The sequence below is a fragment of the Geotrypetes seraphini genome, chromosome 3 (genome assembly GCF_902459505.1).
Source record: "Geotrypetes seraphini chromosome 3, aGeoSer1.1, whole genome shotgun sequence".
Lineage (NCBI taxonomy): Eukaryota > Metazoa > Chordata > Amphibia > Gymnophiona > Dermophiidae > Geotrypetes > Geotrypetes seraphini.
In genome coordinates this window covers 336136027-336150245 of record NC_047086.1, presented here as the reverse complement: position 1 = coordinate 336150245, position 14219 = coordinate 336136027, and the positions used below count along the sequence as shown (strand labels likewise).

The 14219-nt window shown below is 39.1% G+C and overlaps 1 protein-coding gene across 8 annotated transcripts in view; it reads left to right on the top strand.

Annotated features, from left to right (window-relative positions):
* Positions 1 to 14219, top strand: part of USP34 (ubiquitin specific peptidase 34) — a 1084964-nt gene that overhangs the window by 698968 nt on the left and 371777 nt on the right. For 7 of the 8 annotated variants that reach the window (XM_033939082.1, XM_033939080.1, XM_033939078.1 and 4 more), the window contains 3 exons: positions 2895 to 2999; positions 11800 to 11855; positions 11947 to 12067. In XM_033939082.1, coding sequence (XP_033794973.1) covers positions 2895 to 2999; positions 11800 to 11855; positions 11947 to 12067 — 282 coding nt within the window. The remainder of the gene's footprint in view (positions 1 to 2894; positions 3000 to 11799; positions 11856 to 11946; positions 12068 to 14219) is intronic. The other variant, XM_033939079.1, reaches the window with a different exon arrangement.

Genomic DNA, 14219 nt, shown 5'->3' with positions numbered 1-14219 from the left:
TCATGGCGAAACTGCTTGCATTAAGACTCACAAGAGTGATCCCATCCCTCATACATAAAGATCAAACAGGATTTATCAAACAAAGATATATAGGAGATAACTTACGCTTATTTCACCACATCAACGCTCATGCTAAAACAATGTCGGACCCTGTGATTGGTCTAGCTATTGATGCTGAGAAGGCCTTCGACCGAGTGGAGTGGCCTTTCTTATTCCGAATACTGAAGTGGTACAACTTTGGTTCTTTCTTCACAGATTGGATAGAAACACTATATCGACAACCCACGTCTCGTATCTTGATTAACAACTCTCTCTCTAATAAATTTCCCCTTCACAGAAGTACCAGTCAAGGCTGTCCTCTTTCACCATTGTTATTTAATTTAGCGTTGGAACCTCTCCTTTCAGCTATCTGACAATGCTCCTTAATTAAAGGTATTCCCTCCTCCAGTCGAGACTTTAAATTAGCAGCTTACGCTGACGATGTTCTTCTTTTTCTCAGGGACCCTCTTGTCTCTCTCCCTCATCTTATCCGCATCGTTTCTTAATATTCCCATCTCTCCGGATACTCTGTTAATTGGGAGAAGTCAGAGATCTTTCCCCTCAATGACCATATTTCCCCCTCGGATCTGGCTCATTTCCCTTTTTCATGGTCGCAGGGAGCTGTGAAATATTTAGGGGTCCTAATACATAAAGATCCAGTACACGCTCAGGATCTTAACATAGCCAAAATCAAAAATTTAGTTTCAAATACCACATCTCGTTGGTCCCCGCTTTATCTGTCCTGGTGGGGTAGAATAGCCTCCATTAAAATGACTCTGGCCCCACAAATTAATTACACTCTTTCTATGCTTCCCCTTTTATGTCGGAAATCATTCTTTCATTGGCTTAATAAGAAAATCTCTGAATTTATTTGGAACAAGAAAAAACCTCGTATCGCTCTCGCCAAGCTGAAAGCCTCTAAGATTAATGATGGCTTAAATTTGCCAGATTTCTATCATTATTATATTGCATCATTAGCCAAATATGGAGCTCACTGGATCATTGACTCATATCCTCAGGATCCGCCAGCATGGTTTGAGATGGAACGTTTTTTATGTGCACCATTGCACGTCTCCTGCTTCCTTACGGTGTCAGTACCTAGACACTTGAGAAAGTATTCTTTGTTGAGTGCAACGCAGCATGCTTTTCATCTTCTAGATGCAGCGGCTGAGATCTCTGTTAGTGAAGGCCCACACATGTCCCTTTGAAATAATTCTAAAATTCAAAGTAGTGGTAGATCCCTTTCATGGAAGAGGTGGCAGCGGGCGGGTGTGTGGTTTGTTCACCAAATGATCACTTCCACTTCTTTTGTCCCTTTTGATATTCTCTGTTCTACATACTCACTTCCATCTTCTGTGTATTCTCAATGGCTTTTGCTTACTGGAATATTATCTAATGTGCATATACGCTCTGATTTTATGACTTCCATTCATACTGTTTGTCACTGGTCTACTCTGGCTTTACTTAAAGGTAAGGCGATATCTCTCTTTTACAGTATTCTAAGAGATCACTCCTTTACCTTTTCACATCAATCCATGAACCATTGGGACTCTATCCTGACAACCCCGTTTTCTGACATTGATTGGGAACTCTTCTGGTCTTCCACAAATCGTTCTCTTTTATCCTCCAGAGTTTCGCAATCAATGTTCTTTATTATGTGGCATGCAGTATGGACCCCATTTCGTATGTGGAAAGCCAATCTAAAACAAGATTCTACCTGTTGGAACTGCTTGAAAGAGCCTGGAACTCTTGATCATATGCTTTTTCACTGTACTATGGTTCATTCCTTTTGGGCTCGCATTTGGGACACCATAAAATCTATCACTAATTGTTCAGAAGAGATTTCCATGGACATTGTAATCCTTCGTTCTCAACATCCTTGTTTTGCACAATCAAACTGTCCTCCTAAACTCATTGACACCATGTTTGTGACAGCTCTTATGCATATTTTGAAAAATTGGAAATCATCTTCGCTACTAGACTACACTTTTTGGTGGAACTCTTTGAGTATGTACCACAAATTTGAGTCTTATGCATATGAGAAGAAAATTATATCTCGACTCTCCACAAACTTGGTGCGAAATAAATCACCTTGGTCATTCTTAGATTCATATGTTCATTCTGCCCCGTAGACACTTCTGCCTCTCTCTTTCTTTCTTTCTTTCTCTCTCTCTCTTTCTTTCTTTCTTCTTTCATTTCTTTTCTGTCTCTCCTACATCTTTCATTAGCAGTTCCAATACTCTGGATCCTTTCACTGTTTTGGTTGTATACAAATGTTTGTAGATATAGATTTTTTCTACACCAAATGTTTCTACTCTGATTCTATGTGTTTGAACTGCTTTCTGTATATTTCTCATAATATTCAATAAAAATATTGAACTAAAAAAAAAAAAAGGAATGCTTGTGGGGGGGGGGACTGGAAATGAGATATGTTTCCCTGTTTAGTGAGGAATTTGATGTATTAGTTCAGTGCTGTGTGGGGTCTGGACTGCATCATTATTTGTATGTTGTCTATTGTGTTGAATTCTGTTCTACTTTGTAAAATGTTTAATAAAAATAACTGTATGTGATTGAAAGGACCAAAGAGGGAAGGATGGAATGAGGGGGTGGGAAGGGACTGTTAAGGTTCTTATGGTGAAATTGTAGAGTACCAACTGTACCTCTTGTTTAAATGATAAATGTTAGCTTCCTATATTGTTCTTCCCTGGAGTGCTTTGTACTTCTTTTCAAGCATTAATTTGGGTGCACAATAAAAAAACCATTTCAAACATAACTAATTTTTGAATATTGATCTCAAATATATATTTTATATAATTTTTGTTTTTATTTTTTAATTTAATATTTTCTTTTTACAGATAGAAAACTATGAAGAAGAACCAATGTTATGGCCTGGCTGTAAAGAATATTTTTGGTTACTGTGTAAACTAATTGATAACATACATGTCAAAGATGCCAGTCAGGTATGCACAATCATTTTTTATTTACTGAAAATTAATTAGCTTCAAATGTATGTATTATTTGTTCCATGAAAATAGTCAAGAGTATTGTGGTGTTAGAAATATCAAAGCTGTGTCACTTTCTATGCCTTTATTCATGTTTTATGGTGGCTTCGTTTTTGTCATGTATACCTTGGTGAATTGTAGTTTTTTGTTCCAGAAATATTTTAATTAAAACAATTGGGATTTTGGTTGAAAATGTCAATTAGTCTAATTTTAGTCTAATAGCATATTAAATAGACTTAACTTCCCTCCTAAATCTATATGTTACTATGACGTTTTACAAGCTGCATTAGGACAATCGGCTGTGTTGTTTGCCCTTTGACATGATTTAAAGAGCACTAACACAGATTGTCTTGACCTAACAGAGAGCTAAAAGCTAGAATTATTTTACCCTGATCAGCATCAGGAGTCAACAACCTGTGGTACTAAGATACTATAGGTTGAGAATTCCTATGGTAAATTAAGGTGCAATAAAAGCCTGCCTTTTACCATACCTTGTTAATTTTAAGCAAGGATACTTTTATTTAGCACATTTATAATACATCAATCCAATGCACTTCATAGTTAACAAAACAACATGGATAATAAAATAAGTTAATGCATATTTAATATTTCTTGACTGTTTTACTGCTGTAAATTCTTAACTGAAATCAGGGATATAAAAAACGCAGGTAAATTTTTCACTTTCCTCAGGGAGTATTTTCTTCCATGTGATTCAGATCCCTTGTGCTGATGAATTAAAAAAAGGAAACTTCCTGCAAGGTTAAAATCTTCAGTGCTGCTGTCTGCCAGCTTGCACCACCCTTCCACTGGATAGTTGGCTTCTCAAGGCAGGAAAGCATGAGGCATGCAGACGTTTGCCCTGAGCCCCCAAGTTGGTCTTAAACTGAAGAGGAGACAGCCTAATTGTTTTTGGGGCTTCTCCCAAATTTGTGCCATGGCCTTCTCTTGTATAAACCTGGCCATGCTCCAAGGCACCGAGGAGGTAATTCAGTACATGTAGCCTAAAGTTAGGTGCTGGAATGTTGCATTTATGCATGTAATTGCCGATATAGAATACCAGCGTAAGTTGGTATTTACATTCTAAAAATCTCTAGCGCAGCTTGATAAAAGGAGGGATAAATGCTAAAAAAAAAACAGGCTTACTACAATAATCAGTAACAAACATGTTATTACATCATCCAATTGTAGCAAAACAAATATATAGCCTTACAGTTAAAACCATGAAAACTAGCCATTTTAAAAGAACAGTTATATTTGCGTTATTGTGAACAAGTTAAATTGATAAAGCCCATTCTTCACTTTCATCTAATAAGTGCTAGTAAAAATAAGAATACAAACTCTCTAAAGAACCAAAAATAAATAATTGCATAAATAAAAATGAAATTATAAACTCCATTAACATATACTGGATTTAATTAAAATTTAACACCCCACTCCCCCTTTTACAAAACCGTAGCACAGTTTTTAGCACTGGCTGCACCACCACCGTGGCCAGCGCTAAAAACATTGCTATGGTTTTGTAAAAAGGAGAAGGGGGGGGGGGTAAAATGACTACTTAAACTAATGAGTTAGAAAGTAATACAATAGGAATGTTATTGAAGACTTATCTGTTTGCACAAGCATTTATTTGCTAGCTGTATTTAGTTCGATTATGCTGCCCTTCTTTAAGATGTGTATGATGTGATGATTATATAATGCCCTCTTCTTTTTAGTCCTCTTGTTTGTGATATGGATTTTGAAAACTTGTATGTGCTAAAAGCTGTGTATGTTAATTGTTTAAAGCGGAATATAAATGTTTTAAATATAAATAGTTTAAAGCGGAATATAAATGTTTTAAATATAAATAGTTTAAAGCGGAATATAAATGTTATAAATAAATAAAGAGCAAAGTTAAACAAAAGGTATGTATCTAAATCCTGTATCACTGTATGAGTGTGAAAAACTGTTGGAGTTGCTGCCGTAAGCCACTGTGCACTAGAAAGACAACAAGGTTGTCAAAAAATTGCCTTGAAAAAAAGCCTTAAATTAAAAATTGAGTTTTAAGCTTTAAAAAAGTTCAAACCATGCAGTTATGAACCCTGTCTGTGAAATAAAAACACGTGTGCAAAGGAGGAGAGAAATTTAATATGCCTGATTAAACATTGTCAAATAACTATATTGCGATTTGTATATTCACTGTAATATGTGCAGCTTTCTGTCCTTTATATTATATCTCACTGGCATAATGCTGCTATTATCCGAGGACAAGCAGGCAGCATATTCTCACATGTGAGTAACATCATCCATGGATCCCGGTATGGACAGTTAAAAAGAGTGCTAGTCTTTTGCAGACCACCCGTACCACACATTCACCGATGCCTTCCCACCCAATGTTGGCTCGCAGGACCATCAGTTCTGAGTTTTCCGCAGGGCTGAGAAGCTGTTGTTTGGAATTTCTCCAAGCACATAGAACTTTTAAAATTTTTGAACCTTCCTGTTCTGTTTTCATCAAATTTTCTTTTTAATTATTTTTCTTCAGTTCTGATGAAAAATTTTCAATTTTCAACTGACTTATTTGGGGGGGCCTTTGGTCTCTCCGCAGTCTGTTTTCAGGCCAGGAGCATTGAGCCTTTTTCAAGTTGTGATCTCTCGACCTTCCTGGACCATAAAGTCCTTTGATTTTGCATCGGCAGGCTTTCACTCAATATCCAAACCTCCAAGTAGCTTCAAATGGTGCATTCGTTGCCAACAGACCATTTTGGCTATAGACCCACATAACTGTTGTATTTATAGCCTTGGTTCTGAGCACTGTGATACTTTGTGCCAACTCTGCTTTAAGCTGCAGAAGAGGTTACTGAAAGCCAAACAATTAAAATACGAAAAACTTTTTGGTTCTGTGGGTTCATGGAGGATGTCTGTTGACTTTGATGCGGACGGTCAATGTCCTACACCTCCAGCATCCACACTGGTACCTGTGGCATCGACAGTCTAGGCTGCTTCTGATTCATCGGTTCTGCCTCCCTTGGAAGAAATCTGTAAAAAGGCTAAGAAGCACAAACGCTAATCTCCCTCTAGTTGTGCATCAGCTTCCTCCCAGGCATCAACCCCATCGGATAACTTGAAGCATAGTTGCACCAAGACTAGGTTGCCATTGCTACAATTGGTGTCTCCACTGAGGTGTGCCTCGACATATAGGTCAGCAATGTCTTGACATGCATTGATACCTACCAGCACTGTTTCTGAAAAATCAGCTGTGAGAGCTGTTGCAGAAGGAGTTTACTGAGATGCTGCAGTTGCACATGGTGCAAATGCCTGATCTAAGGCATCCAGACTTAATCCAGTCCATGTCCTGCCCAAAATCTTCATTGAGGAACCATTTTTGGACACTGCTTGATCGACATTCCCATTCAAAGAACCTATCTCTTCAGGAAGCGTAGCTCTTCTTCCATTCTCGGCATTCCTCTTGCTGCTCCCATCGATGCATGCCTTGATATTCATCTTGGGATACACCTCGACACTCTCCTCGATGTTCTTCATCTCAGAGACCTAACGTTGACTTATCTCCTCATTCTTCTTCAGACTATCCAGATCTTTCTGCAGAGGAGTCTTATGTTATATCATCTAATCTATCGCCTTTACCTCCTCGTTGGAAGTTTCCTCCTAAAAATGTATTTTACAAGATTTATCAGACAAATGGGAGAGTCTTTTTACTTATCAGTATGGAGTCAGAAACAGAGCCCCAAGCAGAACTAATGGAGGCTCTAGACTACAAAGGTGGCTTAAAGATGGTATAAAATTACCTCTATACAACTTGATGAAAGAAGCTTATTTAAAATCTGGGAAGCACCACTCGCAGTCCCAGTAGCTCCACGCAAGTTAGATACCTTATACGGGATTGAGTCTTATCCTGGATTTGACCAGCCACAGCTGCAATACCAGTCTTTTAATAGTGGAGTCAGTACTTTAAAAAAACTAGGAGTTCTAGATCTTATGCCAGGAGGACTCCGAATAAATGTGGGTGTAAGGTATTCCAGAGCACTATGTTGACCAACAGAATCCTCGGCTACAATTTCTATGACATTCTATCTGAAATCTCTCATATAAAAGATGTCCTTTTATGAGCAATATACTCGTATACCTTTAGAACAGTGGTCTTAAACTCAAACCCTTTGCAGGACCTCAGAAAAAAATAATTAATGTCTTATTAAAGAAATGACAATTTTGCATGAGGTAAAACTCTTTATGGTTTATAATTCTTTCCTTTTGGCTAAGTCTTAATAATAATATTGTCATTTATAGCTAAAGAGACATATGATCAAGAAACTGTTTTATTTTACTTTTGTGATCATGATAAACACACCGAGGGCCTCAAAATAGTACCTGGCGGGCTGCGAGTTTGAGACCACTGCTTTAGAACATCTAAACTCTTCCCAGAATCTTAAGAATATAAGAATTGCTGTACTGGGACAGACTAAAGGTTCATCAAGCCCAGTATCCTGTTTCCAACAGTGGCCACCTCAGTTCCCATATAACTAGCAAGATCTCAAGTAGTAAAACAGATTTTATGCTGCTTATCCTAGGAATAAGCAGTGTATTTCCCCAAGCCATCTCAATAATGGCCTATGGAGTTCTTATTTAGAAATTATTCAAACCTTTTTTTAAACCCTGCTAAGCTAACTGATTTCACCACTTTATCCAGCAACAAATTCCAGAGTTTAATTACCTGTTGTGTGAGGAATTATTTTCTCTGGTTTGTTTTAAATCTGCTACTTAGTAGCTTCATCGCATGCCCCCTAGTCCTGGTGATTCATATCTACCCTTTCCACTCCACTCAGTATTTTATAGACCTCTATCAAATCACCCCCTAAAGCCATTGCGTCTCCAAGCTGAAGATCCATAGCCACTTTAGCCTTTCCTCATAGGGACGTCATCCCATACCTTTGATTTTCATTGCTCTTCTCTGTACCTTTTCTAATTATGCTATATCTTTTTTGAGTTATGACAACCAAAACAGCACACAGTATTTGAGGTGCGGCCATACCATAAAGCAATGAAAGGGCATTATAACATTTTCATCTTTGGTTTCCATTCCTTTCCTGATAATTCCTAACATTTTATTTGCCTTCTTAGCCACCACCGCACATTGAGCTGAGGGTTTCAACATATCCTCAACAATGACACCTAGATCCTTTTCCCTAGGCAGTGACTCCTAACATAGAACCCACGTTCCTCTTTCCCACATGCATCACTTTGCACTTGCTCACATTAAACATCATCTGTCATTTTGATACCCAGTCTCACAAGATCCTCTTGCAATTTTTCTCAATCCTCTTGCATTTTAACAACTTTGAACAATTTTGTGTCATCAGCAAATTTAATTCTCACTAGTTCTTCCCGTCTCTAGATCATTGATATATATGTTAAAAAAGCAGCAGTCCCAGCATAGGCTCCTGGGAAATCCCACTATTTACCCTTCTCCATTGAGAATATTGACCATTTAAACCTGCTCTCTGTTTTATAACCAGTTCTTAATCCTTAATAGAATAGTGCCTCCTATTCTATGACTTTCTAATTTCCTCAGAAGTCTTTCAAGCAATGTTTTATCATATCTATTTACAATTTGCTCAGCAGTTGGCATGGATAATTTGCCAAAGACCTTTTAGAGACCAGGAAATATATGGTGCATTCCACCTTTGATGCTTTTGACATCACATCTTGAACATCTGGAGTATCAATTGCCACGCGTAGGCAGGACTGGCTTAGAATTTCTAGCCTAGATGCCAGCATTCAAGATTATCTCTCAAATATTCCCTGCATGGGAGATGATACTTTGCCTATACGAGGTTGAATCATCCACTATTATCATCGCTGGTCCAGAATAACATTAGATCACTGGGTCATTCAGATATTGAGACATGGATATGCTCTTTGTTTGCAAGAGAGACCCACAAACCATCCTCCAAGAGAGTCCTGTTTCCTGAGTCCTCTAAAGACCTTCCTTCACCAAGAGCTCTCAGCCCTCCTCCAGGTCAGTGCCAGAGAACAAGTTCCCTTGCATGAAACTGGCCGAGGGTTCTACTCAAAGTACTGAGAAAAGCATAAGAATACCCTTACTGGGTCAGTTCAGTGGTCCATCTTGCCCAGCATTTTGCTAATTGATATTGGATGGATAAGGTAATTTGCCTGGTAGACTTTATATTGTTGCATGCTGAGAATTATAAGTAGAAAAGATTTCTGTTGAAATATCTGTTGGAGGCACCCTGGAGCAGGACAGCCAACTCTGTTAGGTAGTCGGTGGCATTCCCTCTTAGAATTTTAAAGGCAGTGATTTCTGATTTAAACTTGATTCTAGTGGTTATGGCAGCCAATGTAGTTTTAAATAGTAGGGCTGTAGGTGTTACAATTTCCATAATCCGTATATGAGTCTTAATTGCTGCATTTTGAACTAGTTGTAGACATGATAGTAATGTTTTAGAGCAAAGAACTAGTGTTACATTACAGTAGTCCAGTCGAGATAGGATTAGAGATTGCACTAAAATTCAGAAAGCCTTAGTTTCGAAGTATTATCTGGCAGATCTTAGCTTTCTCATCACAAGTAAACATTGTTTTATTATTTATTGTACGTGGCTTTTCATGGACAGGTGGTTATCAATTTCTACTCCTAAGATTTGAAATTGTTGTTCTAATGGAAAGTCTGAGTTATCTATTGTGGTACTTGGAGTGTAGCATTGGTCAGTCGAGGGTCCTAGCCAATCTTTCTAGTAAAAAGGCATATGAGTCTTGAAGGCCTACCCTGTCAAATTTCATTTAGCTTGCTTATTGTCTCAGATATGTATGCATTTCTAGATGTTTGGTCTTCTCTTGTCTGAGAAGAGTAATGAGATATTTCTCTATTGCAAAGAGGCAAGTGTGAGACTGAGAACTACATAATTGTTAGTGCTTGTTGCACTCATGTAGGTGGCTTGTTCGGTTCCACTTTGTTTTAAGTTTTGTTCCTATTGAAATGGATTTATTTAATTGTAATCATTGCAGAGAGCAGAATTGGCCTTGTCGGGGTGGTCCCCATTCCCCTCCTTGTTATTTCTCCTCTTATATTAGTTGTCAACTGCTTTGGTATCAACTCAGGAGCTACAGCACAGTCCAGTGAGCAGGAGGTGGAGCCGAAAAATATAGATGATGCCTTCTACACACCTCACAATTAGAGGTGAATAACCCATTGTTTCAAGACTCGTATGCCTTTCTACCAGAAAGAAGATTATTGAGGTAAGAACCTAATCTTCTCTTCCTCAGAGCGATCTCCATTGACCACTACCCTCTATCACCTTCCACTCAACCAGTTCCTGACCCAGTCCATCACTTTGTGGCCCATACCAAGAACACTCAGTTTATTTATTAGATACCTTTGTGGGGACCACTGTCAAAGGCTTTGCTAAAATCTAAATATACCACATCTAGTACACTCCTATCCAATTCTCTGGACATCTTTTCATAGATCAAGACCTACCTTTAGTGAATCTATGTTGCTTCAGGTCCTATAATCCACTAGATTCCAGAAACTTCACTATTCTCTGTTTTAAAAGCATTTTCATTAATTTACTTACTACAGAAGTCAGATTTACGAGCCTGTAGTTCCCTACTTCTTCCTTACTTCCACTTTTATGGAGAAGGACCACATCTACCCTTCTCCAATCCTCCGGTACCAGTCCCAACTCTAGAAAAACATTGAAAAGGTCAGCCAGTGGAGCCGCTAGAAATTCTTTAAGTTTCTTCAGTACCCTTGGATGTACACCATCTTGCCTCATTGCTTTGTCCTCCTTTAGTTTAGCAACTCCTCACAAACATAATCCTTTGAAAATCGATCAGAGTCTACCACATCTCCAGCCTTATTTTCTTTTTTCATCTGTAGCCCTGCTTCCTTCACTTCAGTTGTGAACACAGAACAGAAATATTAGTTAAGCAATTCAGCCTTAACTTTAGCAGGTTCTACATATTCCTCCCCTTCACCTTTGAATCTCACAGTGCCACTTTTGCTAAAAAAAAAAAAAAAAATGTCTTGGGCAGAGCTGCTGAATATTTACTTTGACTGCTGCCACACATTTTTGGGGTGTGGTGTCTGTACTGAGCTAGGATATAATGCTGGCACCAGCAGTGTTCAGTCCCTGTGCCTTCATAGCTAAGTGGGAAAGTTTGACCACTTAAATGGCAGTCATATATTTGTCTGGTTTGTTATGCAGGTACAGCACTGGATATCTGCTTTGCCTGCATAACTTCTGGGCACTGCTGGTAACCCAGATATTTAGTGCTCATGCTTGGATGTGGCCCAGCACTGAATATCCAGTCTAAATTAGCCAACAGCAGTTAGCATTTATAAAAACATTAACAGCTGCTAGCTCATTATTGGCTCATTAAATTTTAAGCCCTCTGGGGACAGGGAAATATTTATTGTACTTTAATGTAACTTGCCTTGAGCTACACGTCAAATAATTTCCAGGTTCTTGCTTGATGGCTGAATATATCACGATCACACTGAGTATGAACATCTCCCATTTATGTGAATGTTTAACTGCCATCTTCAGAGAATGCCCATTCCATATTAGTAACTTTTGTTTGTTTGTTTTTTGTGGTCCTTTAAAAATATTTGCAACATACAAATGTTCGGTTTTTTCCAGGACCAGTACTGCTTCTGGAATGCTGCAGTACAATTTACTGGATTAGTTTTAAGTATTTGCCATTAAATTATAATTACTGTATTTTGGTTTTATCTTTACTTTCAATCTAGACCACGCTGCTTGATTTGGATGCTTTAGCAAGACACCTGGCTGACTGCATTCGAAGGTTAGTTTTGATTGCAGGTCATCTTGACATGCCATATATTCCCTTTGAGAATAGAAAAGAAGTATTCATTAACTCTCCCCTTATTCTATAGCAGAGAAATCCTTGACTACCAGGATGGGAATGTAGAAGATGATGGGATTACAGGACTGCTGCGACTTGCTACAAGTGTTGTTAAACACAGACCGCCTTTTAAATTTTCTCATGAAGGACAAGTAAGGACAATGAACACACATGTCTTCTTGTACTTTGTTTCTTCATTTACATTTAATAATTTCATAAGGAATAAAGGCATTTGAATAGGAATTTGTTTCAAATCCCACTGCAACTTCTTGTCATCTTGGGCAAGTCACTTAACCCTCCATTTCCTCAAGTACAAACTCAGGTTGTAAGCCCTCCAAAGAAAGAAATAAAACCCTGAATATACACCCCATCAATAGCTTTTGGGCTTGCAAGAAGGTGCATAAGAAATTAAAAAATAAATAAGAGGCTTTAAGACTGGGAAAGACCTTCATGAAGATAAACCTCATTATGTACGAAGTTTAATAACATACCTGAGTAGACTGTTCAGGTACTGTCACTAATTTTTGTCCAGCAGAGAGTTAAATAATAAATTTTGAACAAATAACAGATATAAGTCTAGCTTAGGTTTTCTCCTAGATTTGCACTGTACTTCACATAAAGGGAATAATTTAATAAGCCATTTGAGCATGTAGACCAGTGTTTTACATGCTTAAGTTGGCTTTATAAAGCTGCCTGAGGTATATGTATATAAAAGATAATACACAGCACTTGTATTGGTGCAGTATATATGTAGGTATTCCCAAGGGCCAAAGATAGAAGGATTTGGTGTAGAATTGACATATGTTCCTATTCTTCCTGACACTTCTTTTTCTCAAGTAATTTTAGTAAAGCACATTTGCTGTTTTATAAAATAGGCACAAGATATGCAACCAAGATCCTTGATAGCCTAGGTGTCTTGTTATAAGTTATTCTCAAAGTGATGGGTATCTGGAGGATAGATGATAAAATATATGGGTGAAATAAAGTAGGTTATATACATTATCCCAGGACAAGCAGGCATATATTTTCACTGATGGATGACGTCACCACGGAGCCCCGGTACGGACCACTTTAAGAACTTGGAAAGTTCTCGGCTGCCCGCATTGCACATGCACGAGTGCCTTCCCGCCCGGCGTAGGTGCACGATCCATCAGTTTTCCAGTTTCCGCGGAGCTAAGAAGTCTCTTTTCAATTACGTGCGTTGATTTTTTGCCTTCCCGCTCACGCGGCTTTATTTTATACTTTTTTCTTCATATTTTGTTCCTTTATCTTTTCTTTTTCATTTCAAGTAAAAAAAATATATTTTTTTTACTTTTTCACTTTTGCGATCTCGGCCCTGCGGGGCTTGTTCCAAGCCTCAAGCCTCGACCTTCGATTTCGCTGAGGCTATTTTTTCCCTCCATGTCCCGACCGTCTACAGGTTTTAAAAAGTGCGAACGGTGTGTTCACCCTATTTCATTCACGGACCCGCATCGCTGGTGTCTCCAGTGTCTAGGGCCAGACCACAGGGCTGAATTCTGCACCCGTTCTTCTCTTCAGAAGAGGACCCTCAGAAACCACCAGATTCAACAACGTTTGCTGTTCGGGTCCACTATGGAGGGTGATTCGGCATTGGTCCTGGCGTTGGAGTCCACGTCGAAGTCGACTTCACATCATTCGACATTGCAGGATTCCCCCACGGTGTCGCAGTCCATGAGTAAGCTGGCTAAGAAGCCTTCCCCTACCCTTACAGGTCCTCAGGTCACTACTGCAGTGAGCCAAGTCTTGCCAACCTCGAGGTGTCCTAAAAAACGCCCGGCTCTGATAGAGGTGAGTGCCTCATCATCGGCCTCCTTCTCTCCGGAGCACAGAGCTGCACCGAAGGTACCAGTGAAAAGGCAAGCGGTACCAGTGTAGTCTCTCAAGGACACAATTGCTGCCGTGCTTAAAGTCTAGTTACGAGAGCAATTGCAAATTTTGCTTCCAGTGCTAGCAACACCGGCTCCTCCGATGCCAGTTAATTCTGAGCAGATGGTTTTGGCATCGACCTTGGCGGCACCAACCAGGTCTGAGCCGTCTGTCCCGGCATCGACTTTAGTTAAGCAAGTCTTTACTGCCCCGACACCGTCTTGAAAAATTTCTTCGGTGCCGACTGTATTACCTTCGGGTGCGATGTCGGATTCAGCTCGACATCGTTCTTCTTATACATCTCCTAAGATGATGTCGGGCAAATCGGGCAAATCATTGAGGAAGCTCAAGCATGTCGAGCCCTCGACACCCACCTCCCGTCTTCCACCGACGAAGGACTCGGATCTCTGGGAGGAC